Genomic DNA, 24896 nt, shown 5'->3' with positions numbered 1-24896 from the left:
GAATGGAAAGCTTGTTATAATATTTAATATATTGCCTCCCTCCCAAAATATTCTGATAGTTAATTTGTGAAATGGATGCAGTTTACAACAAGCTGGCCTCAAATTTAGCGTTTGGAGGAAAAATCCAGGAGAAAAGGAGCAAATACTGCATCAGTCCTTATCTTAAAAATGCACCTGGTAGACTGATCATCAGGGCCATCTACTGAGCACTCAGAGGAACAACAGCAGGTGGCAGGATGACCTACATGACCCTGAAATTAATCATGCAAAGTGTATAAAATTGACTGAGACTAATAAGGCTTTATTTGCATTAGCATGATAAAGTGTAATCCATGGACAGGCAGGGATATAAGTTTAATTGAAGAACGCTGGCAAGAGTGTTTTTTTTTCTTGGTGTCAGCTACTTTCCCTTCCCTTCTTCCTTGCTCTGTGTCATGCTTTGCTGACTCGAAAGCTGTGTGTGTGTGTGTGTGTGTGTGTGTGTGTGTGTGTGTGTGTGTGTGTGTGTGTGTTCTTGGGGATTACCTGGGGAGACAAGTTTAATTTAAAGCCCAATTAAAGGCCAAATTAAAGAGCCCTTATACATGTACGCTAATGCTTTCTTACATGAGTATTAACACAATATACACAATAATTGTCTATATTAAGTAGCTACAGCTACAGTGTAATGGAGTCGCATCCATAAATGCCATTAATAGGACTTGATTACACCAACACTGTGAAAACATGTAGGGTAAAACCTGTGATGTATTTGTGAAGAAGGAAACTCAAATGCATTTCAAGGCTTCAAAACTTATTTTCAATCTTCAAAAGCCTGTAAATGCTTTCAATTCTGTCTGAGATGGGTGTTGTTCCAAAAAGCAATCATCTGATTTTTAATGTTTCTGTATGTTTCCATGTTTAATGTTTTTACTTATATTGGTAAATAGACTGTGTTCAACAGGATTTAAGAAGATATTATACATAAAATATAGAAATTAGTAAAAGTATTTCTGCGTTATTGTAGCTACATTGTAATGAATCCAGCCCCTTTTGGCCACTTAAAACATCTTTATAGAGCTGTGATGTCATAATTGTTGCAATTTATGCTGCCTTCTTGGCAAGATCTTTAAAAAAAACCCTACATTTTTAATGTCAATGAAACTTTTTCGCTGGATAAATAAAAGCAACTATGGCAAAAAAGTAATTGCAGATTTTACTTTGTGACAGGAATGTTGTTTCTGTCTCAAAATGACTTGATATCCTCAAAGAGAGATAGGTTTGGCATATGTTTGTATGAGGCCAACAACTTATTCAGAGCTGTTCAAATACGGGCAATCGTTTTTTTGGAAAATACCGGAAAATCACTTTTTGGTTTGTGTCTTTTACCTACCTACTACACAGAAGTTTCAGCTCACACGTTTCTGATTTATTTCCTGTAAGTGTTTAATAATTTAAAAACTTATAAACCAACAAGTCAGCCAATTTGTTCCTGGTACAACCCCCTTTTAAAAATTCCGCATATATTTCCTTGCAGCAATAACGTGACCTTTCTTGTTACTGTTCTCTTCCTTCTAAGAAACCCTCTTTCGCTCAGGGCAATCATAAACACTGCGCCCTTTAATGGAGCCCTTCATCACGCCCAGCCGAGCCTGTTTCTACACGCCTTTGGTCTCTTCCGTGAAAAAAGTCGTACTGCTGTCAGCGTCAGACCACTCCCTCTCTGAATGTGAACGGAAGAGCAGTTTAGTCTTGTTTCCCCGTCACAGTGTTTCCCACAGACGTGTCTTCTGAGAAGTATGAGCGCAGTAGATGATGGCGGAGGCCAGCGCGCTTGAAGAGCTACAGTCGGAGCTCACATGCCCGGTGTGTTTGGAACTCTTCCGTGATCCCGTGATCCTTGAGTGCGGGCACCACTTCTGCCAGGTGTGCATCATCCAGTGCTGGGAAGCTAAGGCGGACGAGCTCTCGAGTTGCCCGAAGTGTAGAAAGTCGTGCGCCCGGAAACTGCGACCCAACTCGCTCCTGTGCAACGTCGTGGATAGTGTGCGCAGAGCCCGCGCCATGGACTCGGCCGCGGGGATGTGCGTGTGGGACCACGAAGGTACACTGGAGATGCCCGAGGACCGCGAGCGGGGTTCCAGCATGAGCAGCGTGGCCTCGTCCATCGGGCACTGGCCACGCCTGGGAATGGGTTTGGATATGTGCGAGGAGCACGAGGAGAAGCTGAAGCTCTACTGTGAGGACGACCAGCTTCCCATCTGCCTAGTGTGCGGGATGTCTCGAGACCACAAGAACCACAATGTCATCCCCATTACAGAGGCTTTTGAAAACTACAGGGTACTGTTTTATTATTGGCTCGTTTTTAAGGCTCCTGGTCTTCCAAAACCTTAAATCAGGCATATACAGACATTGTATTGAGATTTGACCAACATAATCACCAAATTTGATTTATTTTTCTACTGTATTTTTTTCTGCTCTATAGTGTAACAGCTGGAGCTTCTAGATAAAACAAGGAATCAGAGTTTCAAGGAGTGCCATACTTTACAATGCTTATTGGACACTCCTCTTATTGTACTGCAGTACTGTATTCCCTCCCAAGTTTCACCAGTATTCCTTTAAGTCAAGTCAAAACTACTTTTTTACTAAAAAACTCAACTGCTCTAATGTAGCAAGCAGGCTTTTCATAGATGTAGCAGTTGTGCTTTAAAGAGCACACTCCCTGTCTGCCCCAGGAGCCTTTGGGTATTTTTGTGTGTTGCAGGAATTCAGCAGGCCTGTGTGAGCTTCACTACCTTTCAAACCTGGCAGCTGACCTTCATCAGCTTGTTTGGAGACCCGCTCTGAGAGGCCTCTCTGTGTGTCTTAACATGTTTAAGCAGTGCTAAATTCCAACTTTGTTAGATTTTCGGGGTCAGGGCGCTCAGTTGAGGATTGGCGGATGTATGACTCCCATTAAAGACGGGACGTTGTTCAGACTGACGCACGAATCAAATTAACTGTTGATTGAAGCGTAATCTGGTTTATATAACCTCTTCTCAACAAATGTTTTTATGTGATTATCTGTTTGTCCTGCAGGATAAGCTGTCTGTGGCTCTGGAGAAGGCTCAGGTGCAGACAGAGGAGGCCACACTCTTCCAAAAACAGACCAATGAAAAGATCCTCCTCATTAAGGTATCATGTCTCTGTGTGTGCTGGCTGTTTCTTTGTGAAGCACTGTGAAAGAAAAACATGCCAGTGTGTTTGTCCTCTAAATATAACCAGAAATTCTAGCAGCCAGGCAACATTCTGACGCATTCCTCCACCTTTACCTGTGAAGACAGAGGGATGACTGGCGGTAGTAATGACTGGTGGTACTAACGACTGGTGTTGACACACCATGTTCTTACTCATCTTTGTTTAGACGTGATGATTATCAGGAGCTCATCCTGGACTAAAAAGGGAGGTTCATGAACATTCATACACGTCATTTTGTGTTTATCTTCGTCATGCGCTCTTCTTTCACAGGCTGTGCATGTGCCCTAACTGCTTCATGTCACACAGCTTGCGAGGGAACTCAGCTGATAGAGCTTCGACAGGCACAGGAAGAAGTTCACTGAAACGCTCACTGTGTGTGTTAAACACAGATATGAGGGCACTGTTAGAGAATGCACTGGAGCATTTCTGCCATGGCAGATAACTTCGTCTAGCTCTGCTCCAGGTTATCACAAACTGTTTCCTTTCCTATCTGTGTGTTTAAATGTGTCAGCGGGTGTATTTTCCTGTCTGTCTGTTTGACCCAGTTTACATGCAGATTCACAGATTTTTTTTCTTCACTTCTCCCTTTCTCTGTCAGTATGACAGGATGTGGTTGAGCAGAGGAAGTTTGTCAATTTTTCTTTTCTGTGTTAAAAATACAGACATACCTCTATCTATCGATCTATCTATCTATCTAGTAAAAACTTTTATATCTCAGTAAGATATAATAATTTTTGCCACATATGACATAAAATGTATCGTCTCCTCATAACAAATACTGATTTTTCCTATTTGATGAACCACTTCTGGTCTGAATAGTCACAGTGTAAAGTTGTTGATTTAATCTGTTGAACATAAGATTGTAGTCATATTTCCAGAGAAGAAAAAAAAACCACTATATTTTTATTCAATAATAGCAGTAAAATAGGACACTTCCGGTTTTAGTGTCACACCATTACAGTCAATGAGAAGTAAGTGTGTCCTCATTTTCACTGACACGCAACAGTTTAAAAAATAATAATATACTTGTTAAATAATAATAATTCTCTAATAATAAAACCCTATTAAAACAACAGTATGTAACAGAAATTTCAAATGTGACAAAATAAACCTGAACCCCACTGTTTGTCACAGCATAGCTCAGTATTTTTCCACCCCAGGAAGAGCTTAAAAAGACTCAGATCGTTATCATACAAACTCTAAAGCAGTTAATCATTTTGAAGACAGACTTGGTTTCTGTCAGCTTTAAGCGGCTTTTTAGAGTCTTGCTATTGCTTTAACCTCCTAAGACCCGAACTCTTTCATGGCATGCATTTTTAATTTCTCTTTGCTATTTGGGCTGACTGGGACGTGATGTAGAAACAAAGAGTTATCTTTTTATCTGATTTTGCTCTACAAGGGCCAGAGAGCCACATATGAGGACATTTGTTTTAAATTTCGATAGAACAGTGGCAGTATAATGTCCTCGTAAGAGATATCAGGCCCTTGTAGAGCAAAATGTAGTATTGTGGTCTAGACAACCCAAAATTGGATGTCCACATATGTGGACGCCAGGTCCGAGGAGGTTAAAAAAGAAAAAAAGTTGTACAAATCAGCTGTGCTTTACCTACTGACTGGCAAAGTTATCTGAGCTCTTGCTCTCTGTGACCAAAGTCCTCGCTGCATTTCAGGAGCGAGCGGGAGATTTGGAGGAGCTGGTCTCTGCAGAGTTTAGCCGTATGAGGGAGTTCCTCGTTGAGGAGGAGGAGCGCATAAAGGAAAAACTGCAGAAGCAGAAGGAGGAGAAGCTTCAGCAGCTGGAGGAGGCGCTCACTCAGTCCACGGAGCAGATCAGCCAACTGGAGATTACGGCCGATAAACTTCGGCTCAAACTTAGAGAAGAAGAAAATCCTGAGCAACTCAAGGTGAGAGAAGAAGAGGCGGGGCAGAGGAGAAGGATTTATGGACGAGCCACATGTTTCTCATAATCTTTCCGTATACTTTGCTAATAATTGGAGCACATATAAAAGAATACTGAATAAAGAATGAATGAAAGTCACATGTTTGTAATCACAGGCCTGTTTTTATCTGTTTCAGGGGATCAAAGATTTTATTGGAGGGTGAGTACTACTGTAAACTTATCCAAGAAGTTCTATCAGAGCTAATCAGATATCTTGGTCATCTTTTTGTTTATCTCATCATGACTGTTGTCCAAAAGTCACAAGGCAATCACGTCCTGTTTTTCAATCGATTTCGAGCTGTTTTCGAACAGAATGAGAGGTTGTGATTGTTCCAGCTCGAAACACATTTTTTTTCAGTTTCAAATTTCATTTTAAATGCAGAGAGTAAAGATTTTGTTAGTTTCTTCTTAAATGAAGGTTACTTGTACTTACTTAAATACTTCAAATATGCTATAAAAGTTCACAAGCATATAGTTTTGGATGTTTCATAATCTTTAAAACGACTCTCTTTCCCTCTCCCTCTCAGGACAGAGAGCTTGTTTGAGCGCCCTTCAGAGATAGCTGTGGACCTTCAATCTGGAGACTTTCTGGGACCTCTCCAGTACAGGACTTGGAGGAAAATGAGCTCAATTCTTCAGCCAGGTATAAAGATAACACACATCATACAAACCAAGGTCAAAGAGAACAATAGTGCTCATTAGTCATTAGCTGTCTAGTCTGGGAAAAATACTGACACAGCGCTTGTAGCCTCTAGTATCCTTCGAAAACCAAAACCACAGGCCTCAATACAACAAATCCAACTTCAAAGCCCCTGCAGAGCAACAGAAGACCTTATACAACTGATTTCACAGACTCACTAATGCTTTTTATGACAAACAGCGGTGTGACATCAATATTTGTTGGAATACTCCTTTAAAAAGATTTGGCTACGTCTAGAAAAGACATATTTGTGGTTCGACTCATTGTTCAGTCTCGTTTCAGCCTGCTCTGACTGGCAGTGAGTTTCAAGCGTGACTCCATTTGTTCTCTGAACTTAACCTCTTTGTTACAGACACAAGTCGAGCGTACACATGCTTACTTTGGGTCCGTGATGACCTCAAACATCACTGCTGTAAAACCAGGCTGCTCTCCAGAAATTTATTTAATCTCTGGATACATCGGAGCCACGTTATTTATATTTAATTTGCGTCCATGTAGCTGATGCTCGTATCCAGCTCGTCTTACACTAATTGCGCAGGCTGGCATTCAGTATCTTGCTGAAGGTCACTCCAGAGGAGTCCGGGTGGTGTCATTTCTTGTAAACATGTTTCACCTTCATTGGTTTGTCTCTGTTTTTCATGTCCTCCCAGCTGTGACACCTGTGACCCTTGACCCAGACACAGCCTACCCTTGTCTGTGGGTTTCCCCGTGTCGCACCAGCGTCCAGGTAGGAAAACTACAAGCGAACCTGCCCAACAACCCCGAGCGCTTCACCCGCTACAACATTGTCCTGGGCTCTGAAGCCTTCTCTTCAGGCAGACACTACTGGGAGGTGGAGGTAGGCTCTAAGACGGCGTGGGGACTGGGCGTGGCCACAGCTTCCGTCAACAGGAAAGATGAGATCAGCCTTTGCCCGGATGATGGTTTTTGGACGCTGGTGCTGAGGGACAACGGAAACGACACCAGCGAGTATGAAGCTTGCACTGACATAGAGGAGAACTTATTATATCCCTCCAAACCTCCGAAGAGAGTGGGGATATACCTGGACTACGGTCGTGGCCTAGTGTCATTTTATGATGCTGGAGACATGAGCCACCTCTTCACATTCAATGATGCAAAATTCAAAGAGCCTGTTTTCCCCTACTTCAATCCCTGGCCGATCATCAACGGACACAACCGGGAGCCGCTCACCATAGTAACGCCACACTGGGGATAGATGGCCTTTTTTTCATCAGAGAACCGACACTGCGCATCAAACGGATTCAGGATCAAACTGCAGACTCGGCTGCTAATAACTTTGAGGGACTCGTCTCATTAGCATTCACACATCTGTCTTATTACAAGGACTTTTTGGGGCTATGACGACGGTCTTGTAAGGCTGTCAAACTGTGGATGAAACATCAGAAGGACAAGAAAGGCGACACTTCAATCAATCTAGCTGCAAAGAAAGTACATGAAAAGATAATCAATGAACTGTTTAGCTAAAACCTAATCTATTTGATCCATTATTCCTCTGTGTGCCACCGAGCTCCATTGCTGTTTGACAAATACTGTTATAAACACAAACTGACGCAGTCTTTTATTATGGTGAACACACACACTGGTTTTATTCTCAGTCAGTCGAATGCACATCTTCCTGCTGATGGATATATTCAGCAGTGCACCAAATGCATATTAATCTGCACCTAAACTAGTTCCAAACAGATGACTGTGTCTTCTTTTTGAGTATTTTTTGCTGAAACACAGACATTTAAAGAAAACTTTTTTGACATTTTGTATTTTAACATGAGTTTTTATAACTGTGATATCAAAACATGGTTTGTTTTGGCTTTTTTAACTGAATTTTCTAACAAAGTTTTTAATGTTTTTTTGTATTTTTTAAATACTTTACAGAAAGTTTGTGTTTCATCTAACTATGCAATGCCATTTTTTTAAGGTATTCAGTTGTTTACCTCTGTGCCATTGAAAACATAATGGGTGTAGTATGTTATGACAGTATGAGTTCTGCAGTATGATTCGTCCACCACCTTCATATTTGTCTAACACTAATCTGAAATGTAGTTTACTAATCGTCTGTTTGTATCCTCAGAGTTTAATGTTGTAAAGTGAATGTAATGTGAAGTGATAGTCACCAATGTCTAGATAGCCGACATGAGAGTTTTAGGGTATAATTAACTTTGATTGCACATGTAGTACCAGCAGAGGGCAGCCAAAGCTAACTTCGAATGAAGCAACTTTAAAGCATTTGTGCAACATATGAATGCCACCCTCATGAAAATGAGGATTTTATAAGTGATCAGGTCAGACAAATCAGAAATATGCTTCAAGTGGTAAAACATAACCTTAAATATCAAGAACTATCCACAGACTGTATATGAAAGATGGTTGTCATCTGAATGTGAGTCCGTTGCTTTTAAGAAGTGATGTATTATAATGTTTAATTTTAAACACTGCCACTGAAATACAGTGCTGTGCAAAAGTCTTGAGCCACCCATTGATTGTTTATATTTTGCTAGGAATTTGGGAATTTAATGAAGAAGAAGGAAGGAAAAACCAAGTTTATACAGTTCTAACAAGATTGAAAGTCAACTTTTGTCATAAAAATCTTTATTTTCTAACACAGCCTGAACTGTAGTAGGCCATCCTTGTTATAACTTCTTTAAGTAGTATTCAGGAATAGTTCTCCAGGCTTCGTGAAGGACATTCAGAGCTCTTCTTTGGATGTTGACTGCATTTTTGTGTTGTTCTCTGTTGCGATGGTCCCACACTGCTTCAGTTATATGCAGGTCCAGATGGGACTGCATGGTGGAACAAAATCTGACGTCTTTTGACTTTTCCTTGTTTATCGTTCCATCAATTTTTACAAGATCTCTGAAACCTGAAAACCACGATGTGCTTTACGGGTGGCTGTAAACCAGGTCGGCAGTTAATTTGACCAAGGGGCACCATGAGAAACTGGGACTGTTGTGGAGGGCTGCACCAGTACAAAAGTACAGTTTCTCATGTGACCCACTTGGTAAAATGAAGTGTTCACCTCTGCTATAGAGATTTACTGTTACCCTGCTCTCCTGATCTCCTCCGTACATATTGATAACAATCATTTGAAGGTCCAGAAGCATCTCTCTGGTCCTGTGTCATCTGCATCTACAGTTTATCTGCTGTAGTTAGTTTTTTGGACCAATTTTCTCAATGTATTTAAGGACACACTGCACAGCATGCAGCAAGTTTGGTGCCATCATACTATTTTATGCCTGTCAAACTGTGATCTTTGGCATTTCTTTGCAAATTAAAGAACAACATGGTGTGTTTTTGTGACGATCTGCTTGTAACCAAGTGCCTTTAAGGACTGGGCTAAAACGGATCCTTGAAAGACCTTCAGAAAGCTTGGAGAACTATCACTAAGACTAAGACTATTGCTTAAACAAGATAGTGTGGCTCCTTGGAACCAAAATAAAAAGAAATTAAGGGAGTGATCCAAGCTTTTACACAGTGTTACATTCTTCAGTGTTACATTATGATAAAAAATGAACACTGAAACTTCAAAACATTAAAGCAAAGACGAAAACTCACTGGAGAAGAAAGCTAAATGAAATAAAAATGAATAAATAAAAAGACAGTCAATAGTTTCTGGTATAAAAACCTTTGTGGACTTTATTGTGTTTATTTCTTTGTTGCTGATGATGCGTCAGATAGATTTCATTTAACATGTATCGCAATATAATACAACAACCCTCAACCAGTGGAAACAAACGTCATTTTTGACACAAGCTCAACAAAAGCTGAACATTTGAGTCACAACATTGTGTTAATCAGTTGATTACCTGTATCCTACCCGTGGTTGAGTTTGGTGTTTACCTGTCACAGATACGCTCTGTGTTCTTCTTTCACTCTGCAGTTAAGCAAGGTTAATGAGTCCTCTCCTGCCAGTTGAGCAATTCGGTAATCTGTGACTACCATTACGACCAAATAAGTAATGAGAATTAGTCTGACCTGAATAAAACGTACCTGTTCTGCCTGTTTAATCTCTGTGTGTTATCTGCATACATTACCCACAGACTGCGGGACTGACCTGTCAGGGCTACGTACAGCCTTCAGTCGAACCCTTCTCTTCTCTAACTGTTCTGATCTGTAATTAGATATTATTACAGGCTGATCGACACGCAGTAACACAAGCCTTCACTTCTACATTACTGCTCAGCTGACCCTCCCACTGCCACTCATCACATCTTTGAGTTTCTTTAAGGTCAGATAAGCCTGAGATGAAAGAAAATGAAAAAAGACACACACACATATTTTTTTCCCTAACCTCTAATTTCTCTTTCCATCTCGTCCATTCATTCTTCATCTTTCCTCGATCAGATGACGGATCTGTTCCCAAAATATGAGCCGCTATTTTTAACCCTCAGTCGTGTAACTTGGCTTTTCTGTAATGGATCTCTTTTCTGCCTCCACTCAAGAATTTGTCTCTCCATCTTATCAATAATCAATGAGGAGAGGGGCTAAAGAAAGACAGCCGAAAGACAGAGTTAAGATGATTAATGGAAACCTCATTAGGAACTGGAGAGAAATGAAGCTATACATTATCAGCGCGTCTGGAGAACGCGCACTATCGGAGGTTAACTGGAGATGCGAGGGGCAGAGCGGCGATGGAGGGAGGTTTCAGGGGAGGCAGTTAGGAGCAAAATAAGGGGGGGAAAGTGAGATGCATCATCAGCTCAAAGCTGCTAGTGAAATGGACGGGGTTGATTGATGGGTTTTATTTATAGAAAGCTGATGCTTTTAGTGGAATTAGTTGCTTTAGAACACCAAAAGGCTATGGAGTTGTCTCTGGCGAGCTGAAAAGCACAACATTACATGCTTATGAGAACATTCGTGTCTAAAAATAGGGGTCAGTGGTTACATGTTCACCTGTGCATGCATGTGTGTGGGCTCAGCCATGCTTGGTGGATGAGATTATGCGTGCAGGTTTCCCTGAGGTGATGTGTTATTGCTCACCGAAAGCCTTTCATCATCGTATGGCTGCTGAGGTTGTTTTTTTTTTTTTTGCAGCTCTTCATCTCTTTCTATCTCTCACTGTTTCTAAATGAATAGCTGACCTGGGCGCTGCAGAAAAACATCCAATTTGTTTTACAACAAAGGCTTCAAATGTGACAAGGGGATTGAGGGCAGATAGATTGGGAGAAAGAGACGAGGAGAAGGAGAAGCACAGGGAGTGATGAGGATTATTGTCAGGGGGAAATGATGGTGATAAGAAAGAGAAAAAGATGGGGGGGAAGAAGGATTCTGGGAAAAAGATTGAGATAAGATGGGAAAAGATGAGTGTAAACGACCAGGAAAACACGAGAGAATAACGAGATTACGAGGAAGGAAAGGCAGGTTTTTATAAAGCCTGTGTTTGAGATAGAGAACCCGGCAGAGAGGAGGGAAGTTTACCTGTGATGAAGGGGAAAAGGTGGAAAAAGGGGAGGAAGAGAAGGAGAGAGAGAGGTCAACGCACTACAGGTAGAAAACGCGAGGGAGCTAAAGTTCGGGAGGTATAGAGTGTCACCTAAATTATCTGGAGATAGCAAGTGGGGGCAGAGGTGCTGGAACTCAATCCCGGAGCCAAGACAGCAGCTGATGATAAAAACCTCCTCACCTGAGCGAGATGGACAGAAGCTTGATGAAACTCTGAGGAAAACAACTGGAGGAAATACTTGGAAGGAAAGGAGGAAGCAGGAGAACATTTGAGCCGTAGCATTTTAACTCCTTTTGTGTTTCCCGGGACAAAGAGAGCTGCAATCACTGCGTGAATGGGACTGAATTTTTAACACATTTTTCAGAGTTTAAGAAAAGAAATCGGTCCAAGCTGATTTTTTTTTGTGGTGGGAGGGGGAGTTTTATTACACTTAAGACATAAAGAGCTAGAGCAGAGGAGAGCAGGGGAGAGGGAAGCGAGAGGGTGAGGGAGGGGGAGGGCGAGCGACGAAGAGAGAGAGTGTGTGTGTTAGCCCGTGACACCGAGATGTTCATGATCATTCGAGAGCCGGCAGCCGGGGGAGGCGCTGGAGCGATGAGCGCGCCACAGGAGAGGAGCGCAAAACAGGTGAGTGGGAGTGGGTGCAGATAAATATATATATGGTTGTGTCTGTGTGTGTGTGTGTGTCCTTACATGCTATGTGCCTATATCACATTTTATATTGTGCATGCTGAAGTTCATAACTGTTTAGTTTTGCCGAGAGAATGATAAGAGTCATTGATACAAAAGATGAACTGTTGATTTCTTGTGGAAAACACATGTTACCCATATGTGACAACTTATTAAAGTTCTAAAACAAACTGGATTACTGTAAATGGGTTAAAGGATTTCTATGTAATAGGTTAAAAATAATCTTTTAAAAAAGATCTTTATAATGCATGCATTTCATAACATTTTGACTTCTGCAAGTTGTGTATTGTTCTTATTTTGGCATCTTCCTTACAAAGTATGTTCATGTCATGTCTTCCTAGAGCAAATGTTATAAACTAAACATCTCACGTGTCAGACAGTGAGAGCTGTGGCGCTGTATTTCATCTACAGTCTCAGTAGTATCGGTCATGCTTTATATTGATATAAGTTTGAGTGCACTGTTCTACTCTCCTCCACCCCTGCCTTCCCACAGGTGCAGGCTGCCATCAAGAAGAAGGTGGAGAAGCAAAAGAAGCGAACCAACGACCAGGGCGGGGGTGCCGGAGACGCTCAAGCTGCTGCTCGCAATCAAAAATCCAAATTACCCCCGATGACGGCAGCAGAGGCGGGTGAGGACAGCGAAGCGCTGGAGGAACAGCTGGAGGAGTTGATGGAGGGACCGCGGAGGAGAGAGAAGGAGAAGGAGAAGGAGGAGGAGCCCGTTGACCTGCTGCCCATAGTGGACTCGGTGTTTGGACAGGTAGGAGTGTGTGTGTGTGAAGCTCATCTGTTTCATACTCTGCAGTGGACGTGTATGTGTGCGTTCTTGTGGGTATGTCTGACACTTTTGTTACCGTGTGTGTGTGTGTGTGTTTGAGAGTGTGTGTGTGAGTGAATAAATGTGTGTGCCTGTGCATCAAGTTCTCTGGCTGATTGAATGTCTGGCTTCACAGAAACCCTAAGCCTAAGCCTTCACTTCAAATTTAAAGGGTGGCTGTGGTCCAGCTTTTGTAAAGTAGCGGTCTCTCTCGCAGCCCTGCTCTCTTTGATCTGGCAGTTCAGAAAGACACAAAGCTAAATTCACAATGGCAAGGTGAACATTTACCATTTTGCCTTGTAGTTTAACCCTCATGGAAAAAGCCAGAGCTGCAAAGCGCAATGAGTAGAAGCATGATAGCGTGAGTTTGAGAGGATTTAAGCTTCTCTACTTTGGGAAACATTACCAAAGTGTAATCCGTAATAGATACCAGTAAAGTCAGCCAGAGATCTGATGGACACCCTATCGCTGCAGCCATTCTATCAGCTCCATATCGCATCACATCCCATCAATCACATGCTAAGAGGTGACACATGACACGGCACGGTAGGCCACACCATTACAGCGCTGTAACCCGAGGGCCAAACGCGTGGGCTCGCGGTGTGAGACAGCGGTTTGTGTGTGAAAATAAAATCAGAAGGGATTACACAAAAGTTAAATCCCTACCCGCTTCCTGCTGCTGACTTCAAGCATGGCTTGTGAGTCATTCAGTATTTTCTTTTTTTCTTGACATGAAGAAAGAGTCATGTCCACCTGATCGCGTCAGCAAACTCTGAGGAGGGTGACGATGAATGGGGCTGAGGTTAGAAACAGGAAAGCAATGTAAAAATAAAAAAATGTGATGTCAGTGGTGATGCAAGTGATCCAAATTAAGAGAGAGCAGCAAGTGAGTGGGAGAAAGCAGCCAGCAAAGTCGGAGAGAAGAGAAGCTTGAGTACTTAAGTACAACGATATATAATATAGCCTCAGATCACACTTGCTTACATAAAATAACCTGAAATTTTAACACCAGTGTTGAAGGAGCAACTTTACGAGCGGTGAGTGAGTGCTAGAAGGTGCACCCTCGGGCCCTTGGTCATATGAACGTGACCTTGGTCAGAAACTGAATTTCTAAATGAATCTGAGCAGATGTTTTATGTGAACAAACCCCAAGTAAGAGTAATTTCCCCCTCACTAACCGAATAACAACTATCCATCAACAAGACGATGCTCAACATGAATTTGATAACAATACATGAAAGCAGCTGCTTATAAAAGCATGCCTAAAATATGCAAATGGTTGCAGAAAGTTGCTCTGCATGCACCGCAGCACAAATTGAATGTTAACTGATGTTTAACCTGCCGGAGTTCTAGTATGAAGTTCATGTGATGTAATCCAGCCCATGTGAGAACAAAGCAGGTGACAGTCCAATGATTTCATGTGAGCGAGTGGGCACCATGTGCACACGGTGCAGCATCTTCACTTTAAACCAAACATTTCCTGCACTATGAATGTGTCTGAAGCATGAATTGTATATAAAAGATGGTTACACCATAGTAATAGTTAGTGAAGTCACATTTTTGAAACCTTGACTTCATCATTATCATCCTGTTAGCTTTTTTTTAAAGCTAGCCGCCACATGGGAAGGGTGAATCACAAACGAAGGGACACGGCATTCTGTGACAACAAGCACACACCGCTTTATTGACATTGATGTTTTAGCTCTAACAAGAAACATCATGCACTTGAATTTGCCAGCTGAGATGATAAACTCATGAGAAAGTTTTCACTGAGGTCACAGACCAAGCGAGCTGCAGGTTTAATCCTCTAAGCTTACAATGCTGTTGACTTCATTTTGGAACCAAAGCAGTCTCCCTCTGCTGGCCATTAGAAATGAGGCAGGCTTAATAGACTTCTGCATTAGCCTCTGTTTTTAGACAGTCTTAAGTCTTAAGTGAGCTCTACAAGTATACTTCCTTCCTTCCTTCCGTCCTTCCTTTTTTCATCCTTTCCTTCCTTCTATCCATTCCTCCTTCCCTCCTTTCTTCACTTTCTGTCTGTTCTGTCTCTTCTAGTGTTTCCCAGTGTCTCGACAGCTCTCATTTCTGGAAACCTGCTGATGTACACCTGACCCCAGATCACACTCACATCACAGATCAAGAGTATGTTGAGTCCAAAACAAAAGACAGAGTCACGTTACCTGAGTATGGCACATCTCTATCACACACATAGCACACACGCACACATGCACGGTGTGTTAAGTTAAAAGTGTGTGTGCATTCAAATTAACCACAGATTGCAAGCATGACTGTTGCTGAGCGCTGATGTCCTGAGAAGAGCAACTGAAGAGTATTCAGAACCCGTGATTAATTAAAACCATCAGTAAGAGAGACCCAACCTGGTAGTTAATCAGATTTAATGGTGTCTTCAGTTGCAATTACCGGTGTTAAGTTTTGTTTCAACGCGCAACCAACAGAGTGAATCATGCTGGAGCTCATAGAAAGAAGTGATTAATCCACTAATATTATGTGCTGCAAAGCTGATACTCATATTTATCTATTAAATGTATGTATGTAAGTATGAAAGTTGAATTGCATATACTCTACTCAAGTTTTGTACTAATTTTTACTAATACTAATAGTTTGTACAAGGTTGGTACTTTCTGAAATATGTTTTCCATCTCAGACAGCTAAAAATCTAAAACTTAGAAATGACAGTTAATTATTAATTGAGTCATTCATTGCAAATTAATTTTGATTTTTAAGTAATTGTGTATTATACAGAAAGTCTTCCACTGAAAGCTTTGCAAGCAAAATCACAGCACATCTGCACTATAAAGTGAAGCTTGGGGTCCGATTAGAGGAGTTACAGCAGTGCTTGAAAGTTAGTGAACCCTTTAAAAGTTTGAATATTTCTGCATATTTATTTAATTAAAACTCAGTAGGTCTTTGCACAATTGAATGAAGTAAATGAAGAACATGATATGTGTGTATCAGACTTCTGATACTGACTGTCCACATGTCCTCACAGATGTGTAAAACTGGATCTTTCAATTAAAAAATAAATGACGTCTAATATTTTTGTCACATTTGATTATTTTGGCTTATTAAGGAGCCAAATCACAACAACAGCCACCTAAAGGTGACTTATATTATAAAGCAAAAGACCCTATAATAGAGAAAAAAAATCAGACGACCTCCTTTAAGCAAACACTTGGCGAAAGTGGGAAGGAAAAACTCCCTTTTTTGTTGTTTTTTCGCTGTAGAACCAGGAAAATCTGGTGTGTTTTTTAAGATATATTATATATTATAAGAACCACTGCACAAAAACATGTACAAAACCCACAACTGTGTTAAACAGTTTTCATGTGACCACCACTTTGATGAAAAGCTTTACATCCCAAACGTCTCCTGTAGTGACTCACTCATGTACCTTTGTAAAATAAAAAAAAAATCTGTTTTTATCAAATCACATGAAAGCTCTTTGAGAGAAGTGATCTATCTTCATGCCACAAAAGCATTCTTAAGCTGCAAACTCGTTAATTCCAGTGTTGGCCATCCGTGTTTATCAATCACAATAAGAGTCTTATCGCAGAAAAAAAAAGGAAAACTAGAAATCTAGATTTTCATTCTAATGTATGACTGCTCAATCTGCCTAAAGTATCTCCTAAAAAATAAATAAATAAATAAAAAGTTGGTACTCTCCCTGACATCCACTGCTGCAGCTGGCAGGTGAAACTGACGTTAGACCGGTCCTAAGGTGGCCTCTAGTGGTCACTGGCGCTTATTGCAATAGACAACACATGCATGCAGAGTTGTCATTAGTTTTAGCTAGTGAGTTTAAGAACTCTCTCTGCACACACTGATTGTGCTCTAGTGCTTAATGTTCATGCTTTCTCGTAGCTGACTGAAAGTAGTGTTCATTCAACTGTACGCTTGTAGATGTATCCACTGCTGTTTCTATAATTTTCTCCACCCCACACTGTATGTATCAATAAGGGCAACTAATAACTAATAATAAACTGCTCACTGGGTGTATGATTTAGTACGGAAAAGTACAAGAGAGACAAATTTGGAGAATGAACAGCAAGAGCCAAAAGAGTACAATCTACCTCCTGCAGTGTTTTACACACACACACACACACACACACACACACACAGTCTGGTTTGCTATCCTCGTGGGGACATCCCATTGACATAATGCTTTCCCTAGCCCCTTACCCTAACCCTAACCATTAAAAATGAATGCCTAACCCTAACCCTTACCCTAAACCTAACCATAACCTAATTGTAACCCTGACAGTAAAACCGCATTTTGAGTGTGAAAATTGCTTTCAACCCCGAGGGGACCTGGATTTTGGTCCCCACGGTGCAGAAAGTCCCCACCAGGATAGTAAAAGTCAGATTTTGGTCCCCACCAGGATAGTACGAACCCGTACACACACACACACACACACACACACACACACACACACACACACCCTATGAACCTCTTTTTCCTGATCCTTAGTCTTCACCCTAAAATCTAAAATTAAAAGAGTCCCCCACAATGTGACTAAACAGAAAGATGAGTGACACACACAGAAGCACTCACACACGAGCTGTGCCGTCCGTATGGATGCACTGTAGTAAGCAGCATGCCAAATCTGCTTTTGGAGAGATTTGTCGGCAGATGCTTTGTAAAAGCTCAGATGACCACTTAGCATTGCTCTCATAACCTCCACTTGAGATTTTAACTTTATGCCATTATAACTGACAGCTCAGCCAGAGTAGCCCAGGGATGTAAGAGCTGTTCAAAATTCAAGTTCATTGTGCTTTTCAGTTCGACGTGAGCTGACACACTTGAACGCCACCAGGGTCTCACTGTGAGTTGCATAAGCTGTAATTTTGTGAAGCATTACAGCTCACTTGTATTTTTCCATTGGTTTCTAATTTAATCACCACATAATTGAAAAACACATCTAATACTTGTTGGAAAACGCAAACACTCGATTTTTCTTTTGTTACTTTAGCAGGTTTCATTTTTTTCACTTTCACTTTTTACATTTGGTACACTTTGTACACTTTGTACCCATTTTTGTGATCTTTGGGGCCCATGAACTGAGCGTCACAAGGACCCTTAATAGCTTGAACATGTTTTACACATATATGACAAAGCAATGAAAACGTACATGTTATGCATTAGCCTTCATGCTACATGTACAAATTTCCAATGATAGCAGGAGATCACATTCTAAAACATCATAAATATAAAATAATAATAAATAACAACAAATGTAATAAATAAAGATTATTTTATTGTTGTAAATAAAATGCAGAGGACATGCAGAGGGTTGGTGAGATAGAGGAGGATGCTAGGGAAAGAGTGAAATGGAGGCAGATGATCCACTGTGGTGATGCCTAAAGGGAGAAGCCAAAAGAAGAACATCATATTCGATCTGACTAATAGAAGCACCTTCTGCATTTATTGCTTGTGTTGAATGCCATATGTTTGACATACATTATTTCATCGGGTGACTGTGGAGGTCATTTAAGTATAGTGAACTCTGCCACATTCAAGAAATGACGAGTGGGTATTTGAGTTTGGCCATTCTCCTCTGACCTCTTACATCAACAAGGCAATTTTCCCCAGAGCACTGAACTTACTAGATATTTTCTCTTTCTTGGATCATTCTCTGTAAACTCTAGAAATGGTTGTGTGGGAAAATCCCAATACGTCAGCACCAACAGCCATACCACATTCCAAGTCACTAACATCACCTTTCTTCCTTATTCCAATGCTCGGTTTGAATTTCAGCAGGTCGCCTCGACCATCTCTACACGCCTAAACTTATTGAGTTGATGCCATGTGATTGGCTGATTAGATATTTGTGTTAATGAGAAGCTGAAACGGTGTGCCTAATAAAGAGGCCAGTGAGCGTACACTGTCCAGTTTGTCCCAGCCTGACATTGATATTAGGTAACAGCTATAGCGCTCCTACTGGCAGCAAGAGGTCAAAATGATGTGACAAACATCATCATATTTACATTCAGTATACATAATGTGTTCTTTAATGCCACATAGTGCACACATGCAGTGATATGTAATCCACAAAAAGTCCAAGCCCTAAGACATCTAAAGTAATAAAACCCTCCAGTGTTCTTCACCTCTGATATTCATCTTTAGCCCAGAATTTGTTTTATATCTTGTTTTTAATATCTATGGTTTCAAATAGTGCATGCTCTATTTCCAAGTTAAAATATTTAGATTCTTGTTTATCCACATGAGAAAGGTATGTCTGTTTCCGTTTCTTCCTTTGAATGTCTTTAATGTATTCTCTTCCCCTTTTTTTCTCTCTATCACCCTGTCCTCTTTAATCTGAAAGGGCATGGATTAATCCCGCTCCGTTCGTGTCCTCTTAATTCTCCCTTTAAAACTCTTCACACTGTAGATGAAGTCATTTGAATGCTCGTGCAACATGTTGACATGAGACAGAGAGAGAGAAAGGGGGGAGGGAAGGCCGAGTGACAGAAGAGGAATGAGGGGGGGATTAAAAGCACCGCGTGAAGAGGCGAGAGTGATGCTGTTTCTGTGGAGTGACACATAAGCGAGCTGTGTTCAGTGCGCTCCACTTTGGCTCGGTCATCTAGTTTGTTTTTGTTTTGGGAAGATCATTTGGAAACGTGTTCAGTTTGGTTTGGGTCAGTGGAGATGACCATGAATGGATGAGGGCCGTTCCTCTTTTTCCATCTCTGTTTTATCCAATATGACGACTATTAACCAGAATGGGAATCTCAGAGGGATTTTTTAGCTTGTGAGCTTGAACTTGACTTTAGAAGTCCACAGAAGAAGAGCGCAGGGAAATAGGAACATAGAAGAGTGACAGGGGAGGCCTGGTAATGGGGAACAAACCATCTCTGAAAGATAAAATGAAGAAGGTAAGTGTACTTTATCTCCTCTTTGTTAGATTCGAACTCACTGCAGCTCAATCCTCTTGCTTGCACTCGCTGACTGAAGCTTTTACTGTTTTGCCTCCGTGACAACCGCAGCTTTCTTTGGATGTTGTCTCACTGTATCATTTTAATGATTGCATGTAAATAAAGAAAACAGGAAAAAATATATTGTTGAAACTTTAACGCTTTCCTTTTTTTTCCACCAGTGAAACTGTTTCCTTTTATGGTAACTACAGGAAAGCTTAGTATACAGACTGCATCACTTAAAGTGCTATTTAAGGACACACTGTTTGTGTGCAGAAAATCGAAACATGCAAAAAATATGTAATTAAAGAGATCAAAATAATAGATTAAAGTAAGACTAGATTAAAATTTAAAATCATATAAATTAATTTTACAAAAATGCATATTCTTTGTATTTGGATCTGTATTTATTTGTCCTTTTTATTTACTGTCCACACTTGTTTTAAAAAATACATTTTCGTTCATTTATTCCTTATTTTTTAATTATCCCCCATTTAATAATTACAATTAATTTATTATACTTTTTTCAAGATTATTTATGCATTTTAAAGGATAAATAAATGCATAACTTTTATCTATTAAAATCCATGTATATATATATATATATATATATATATATATATATATATATATATATATATACATATATATATATATATATATATATATATATATATATATATATATATACATATATATATATATATATATGTGTGATGAGCTTATCAATGCTTGCATTTATTTTAATAATAATGAGCAGCTGTATCTATACTACAGTTCTGGCTTATTGCCTTTCCAACGTTTGCATGACTGTAGAAAAGCAGGGGTCTTACTTTGCCTCTGAAAAGATATTGACTTGCTTGATCAGTCGCACATTTGGTGTGATGGACAGTAAGTTTGGTGGTTTAACACCCTGATCTGCTTCCAAAGCGGGTGATACACTGGCCCTTCCATCGTAAGGTGAGGGCAATGAGCCAGCAGCTGGAGGGAGATGAGGATTTGGATGTAGAGGATAAACCGTTCAAGGAGTCCCTCGGTGCGCTGGTGAAGAACTGCAACATGCTGCACAACATCGTCGGCCCGGCCTGCATCTTCCTTAAACAGGGCTTTGCTCAGACGCTCGTATGTAACAGGAAGTCACAGAAGTGTGCACACTGTGTCCTACCACAGCCAAAGTGCAACTTTTTCCACTCGTGTCGATTCATTTTCATCCCCACATCGTGGCTGACCCTCCTGCTCTTTACCAGCTGTGTTATCCCCCCCCTGCATTAGTGGCTCGGGTCAGACAATTAAAATCCCCAGGCAACGGGCAAGCTTAAAGGGGTCAATCACTGAGAGATCATTGGAAAATCATTGACTGGCCTTGTGGAGCTTATTCGTGCCCTTGGTAAAGAAAGAATGCAGGCCTTTGTGTGAACTGTGAAACAATCACACTGATGACCTGTAGACTTTGCTTCACTTCATATAGGTGAACACACAAAATCAGGCAGAGACAAAATAATGGTCTAAACCTTTTTAGTGGATGTTTTTTTAATTGGAATAGGAGAAATAATAGACTGCCCAAACAGGGACAACTGGAATAGAAAACTTCACATCAAAGTGGAAGTGCAACACTTCTGGGAACGTTTGGGAATTCTTGCTGGAAGGAATGCTAGCCACAATGTCGCTTTGCTCTACTTTTATTGTCAGGATTTCTTTTACTGCGTGAAAATGAGAATTTGATCAAAACAAATACAATCAAATAATAATTCGGGTTACACTAGCCTGAGTATGCATATATTTAGTGTACGGACACATACATCTGGACAGTGGACATCTTCCTAAAACTAAACCTCTGACATCTCCTAGTCTCTAGATGTTTGCAGCCTGGCATCTTCCAACAAGTAATCTGGATACTCACTGTAATCTATGGTGCAGGAATCCCTGCATACAATAATCTGATATACAGTTTAATCCATGTAGATGCCCTGGAGCTTTCTATCTAATGCAGCTTAGGGATCATTTTCAGCAATTCAGTGATGTATAACACCCTGGAGTTAAAAGAACATAAATACCAATGTGATGCATAGTTCTCAAAAAATGAATCATTGTCCAAAAACATTGGCCAGACATCAAGACGCTGATTATACATAACAAAAAATATTTAACATTTCCTCTCATTATTCATCTTTTCTGTTTTGTTTCGCTTGGTGTTTCTGTTTTTCATCTCTGCTCTGTCTAGCATCACGTGTTAAGTGACACAAGCTGTATGTCTGTGTGCTTACATGGTGTTCCTTAATGCCTGCGTCTACTTTTTTATTGTCTTATTGCCAAACAAACGTTGTGAATATTTTTAGTATGAATGTTTGCAAAGTGAGGGGAAATCTATAACTGTGTGAAACAAGAAGCTAATATGTGAAAACTTTCCCCACGGCAGGATAGAGAGCTGCGGCCAGAGGAGATCGAAGGTGAGGTGATTTATCCGCTTTTTTTAGCTGTACATGCATTTGATATGATACCCGCCTTACCAGTAATAACACGTGTTTTGCATGTGTGTGTGTCTTACCAGAGCTCCGTGAGGCATTTGTGGAGTTTGATAAGAATAAAGATGGCTACATCAGTCACAAAGACCTGGGCGAGTGTATGAGGACTATGGGATACATGCCTACAGAGATGGAGCTCATTGAACTGAGCCAGCAGATCTGTGAGTGCAGCAACAGCCTAAAATACATAAGACAGCAGAACAGAGTGGAAATAGATGGCAACTGTGTGTGTGTGTGTGTGTGTGTGTGTGTGTGTGTGTGTGTGTGTGTGTGTGTGTGTGTGTGTGTGTGTGTGTGTGTGTGTGTTTCAGGTGGAGGTAAAGTGGACTTTGAGGACTTTGTAGAGCTGATGGGACCCAAGATGCTGGCAGAGACAGCAGACATGATCGGAGTCAAAGAATTGCGAGATGCATTCAAAGAGGTCAAGAGACACATGCTGTCATTTACAACATAAAGACCTATACATAAATTTAATTGCAGTGACATTATTAACAGCGGCATTGGATTGTAGCACGTGACTTTGCTGCTATGAAAATATCAGTTGTGGGGGAGGCCTGTAAATCAGAATCCATTGGGAACGATAAACAAATAAGACTAAGTATAACCCTTCAAATATAAAAGAAGAAATAGAAGCGCGCAGCGAGTTTCTGGAATGAAACTTGGATAAAAATAATAATTTATTACTGTGCAGCTTGTTTATGGAACAAGTCATGCTCATTTCTCCTTTGCAGACCTTCATTATGGGTTCAAATAAACAGGCTGATCTTTGTAACCATAAGTGGGAGGTAGGCTTTTTTCACAGCAGATATTGTGACATTTCATAGCAGAAAAATCACAGGTATGCATAGTTTAGTGATGGCTGGATTCACTCAGGTTAGACCGTTTCAGGATCCTGGTATTGTGCATGCTCACTCAGTGGAATACCAAACAGAGCCACTTCATTTTTTTACCTTTGAATAGTATACTGTATGTTAATGTGCATTAATTTACCAGATACATTAGATGTCAGCATGTCAATTCATAGCAAAAATATTAAACTTCACCTTATGTCCCAGGGCAGGTCACATAAAACATAAAACAAAAAACAAAAACATACAGATACACAACACAAACCAACAAAACAAGCACATCAGTGTTTAATGACGCCTCCATTTTTCCTGCTATAGCAGGCCAAACAGGTGCGAAAGACTAAAATATATTCACATATAAAGAAACGAGAGCTATGAAGGTTAGGTTTCAACAAATTAATCCAAAAAGAAACACACTGCAAAACAAACGTCTGAGAGGAAAGAAACCTTCACTGTTTTTAGTTGTCATTTGACCTTTCAGGGCAGTTTTCTCACCATGTTACTGGCTGACAAACCTACAACAATGCATGACGAATATTTCTGTTAAAAATGAAAATTTCCCAGATTATAAAACTTTAATATTTTCTGTTATTAAAGTCACAAATGCATGAGCAAAACACAATAAAGAAATCAAGTAAATAAGTACGCAAATAATTAAAGAATATTCATAATTGTGCTTAATCTCAGAGGACTGTTTCTTTCTGTCTGTATCCAGTTTGACTCTAATGGTGATGGCCAGATCAGTTTAACGGAGCTGCGTGAGGCCATGAAGAAGCTGATGGGAGAGCAAGTGACTAACAGAGAGATCAACGAGATCCTCAAAGACGCTGACCTGAACGGAGATGGCCTGGTGGACTTTGAAGGTGTGGGAAGGCCTTGATGGGATCAGTTGACTGATCATGTTTATTGTCCTCTGTTTCCCTCTCACTTCTTTTCTTGTCTCTTTCAGAGTTTGTGCGAATGATGTCCCGCTGACCACTCCACGTGTCAGACAGACATTATGCAACTGCTGGCTAAGCATCACACTACTCTGTAGTGGACATCCTTCATTTGCTCTTAAGAGCATGCATCTCAAATTATATTTTTGTATTAAAAAGTAATGAAACAAAAAAACTGTTATAGCTAACAAAGACTGCACATGTACGAATTTAAAGGTGTAATATGTACAGTAGATAAATATGTCAAACATATCAGCAGCTTCACATTTACGATTTTCAGTTTTTTAGAAGTATTTTTATATGAGTGTTTGTTCTTCGAGTGTAAAAGCTTGTTTGCAAAATCATAGACATGTTTTTAATTAATAAACATATATAAAATGGACAAATTGTTCAATTATTATGACCTGATACATAATTAAAGACCCAGACTAGTTTGATGGACAATGAAGTACTAGAAGGACCAGCTGCTACACATAAGGAGGATGACATGGATATAATATATTTTTAAACTGAGCAACTTTTCTATATTTGTATTCATGAGTCATCTACATAACCAATCTTTAAGGAAATTAAGGTATTAAACAAAGATACACTGAGCTCTAAAATCTGCCATGCTGTAAAGCATTTGGATTGTGGCTGATGGCAGCTATTACATGTTGTTTATGCCAAATTCTGATCATTCAAATGTTTCAGCAGACTCATCACACAGCTGACAGGAGTGGCACCTGGTGTGGTCTTCTGTTGCTGTGGGCTGATTGCCCAGATTTGCTCTTCTGCATATCTTGATTAAGTGAGTTACTGTTGCCTTTCCTTCTAACCCGAAGAACTCTGG

The 24896-nt window shown here is 40.4% G+C and overlaps 2 protein-coding genes across 4 annotated transcripts; both read left to right on the top strand.

The window, feature by feature from the left end:
* Positions 1–1718: 1718 nt before the first annotated feature.
* On the top strand, positions 1719–9864 carry LOC134636671 (zinc-binding protein A33-like). Its single transcript, XM_063486767.1, has 6 exons — positions 1719–2319; positions 3058–3153; positions 4887–5120; positions 5293–5315; positions 5683–5798; positions 6506–9864. Exons 1-6 carry the CDS (start codon positions 1792–1794, stop codon positions 7069–7071), a joined length of 1563 nt encoding a protein of 520 aa, XP_063342837.1. The 5' UTR covers positions 1719–1791; the 3' UTR covers positions 7072–9864.
* A 1975-nt stretch (positions 9865–11839) lies between these two features.
* cabp2b (calcium binding protein 2b) lies at positions 11840–24433 on the top strand. 3 transcript variants are annotated; one of them, XM_063497062.1, is made up of 7 exons: positions 11840–11940; positions 12497–12763; positions 22173–22203; positions 22305–22439; positions 22590–22699; positions 23842–23989; positions 24076–24433. In XM_063497062.1, the coding sequence occupies exons 1-7, from the start codon at positions 11860–11862 to the stop codon at positions 24099–24101; spliced, it is 798 nt and encodes a 265-aa protein (XP_063353132.1). In that variant the 5' UTR covers positions 11840–11859; the 3' UTR covers positions 24102–24433. The 3 variants fall into 3 exon arrangements, with proteins under 3 accessions (XP_063353132.1, XP_063353141.1, XP_063353150.1); XM_063497071.1 differs by lacking the exons at positions 11840–11940; positions 12497–12763 and adding exons at positions 19050–19717; positions 20687–20878 and having other exon boundaries at positions 24076–24430; XM_063497080.1 differs by lacking the exons at positions 11840–11940; positions 12497–12763 and adding an exon at positions 19073–19717 and having other exon boundaries at positions 24076–24428.
* Positions 24434–24896: the final 463 nt, after the last annotated feature.

This window comes from Pelmatolapia mariae, linkage group LG2 (assembly GCF_036321145.2).
Source record: "Pelmatolapia mariae isolate MD_Pm_ZW linkage group LG2, Pm_UMD_F_2, whole genome shotgun sequence".
Lineage (NCBI taxonomy): Eukaryota > Metazoa > Chordata > Actinopteri > Cichliformes > Cichlidae > Pelmatolapia > Pelmatolapia mariae.
Note: the sequence above shows the minus strand (reverse complement) of the source record. Positions and strands in the feature narration are given on the sequence as shown.

What these genes read in the sequence shown, in the direction of transcription:
- LOC134636671 (XM_063486767.1), top strand. Translation starts at nt 1,792, where the DNA reads ATGATGGCGGAGGCCAGCGCGCTTGAAGAGCTACAGTCGGAGCTCACA. An exon ending in AGGCTTTTGAAAACTACAGG is followed by an intron (nt 2,320 to 3,057) that starts GTACTGTTTTAT and finishes TTTGTCCTGCAG; the next exon opens with GATAAGCTGTCTGTGGCTCT. An exon ending in GAGCTCAATTCTTCAGCCAG is followed by an intron (nt 5,799 to 6,505) that starts GTATAAAGATAA and finishes ATGTCCTCCCAG; the next exon opens with CTGTGACACCTGTGACCCTT.
- cabp2b (XM_063497062.1), top strand. Translation starts at nt 11,860, where the DNA reads ATGTTCATGATCATTCGAGAGCCGGCAGCCGGGGGAGGCGCTGGAGCG. An exon ending in GCGGCCAGAGGAGATCGAAG is followed by an intron (nt 22,204 to 22,304) that starts GTGAGGTGATTT and finishes GTGTCTTACCAG; the next exon opens with AGCTCCGTGAGGCATTTGTG. An exon ending in TGCGAGATGCATTCAAAGAG is followed by an intron (nt 22,700 to 23,841) that starts GTCAAGAGACAC and finishes GTCTGTATCCAG; the next exon opens with TTTGACTCTAATGGTGATGG.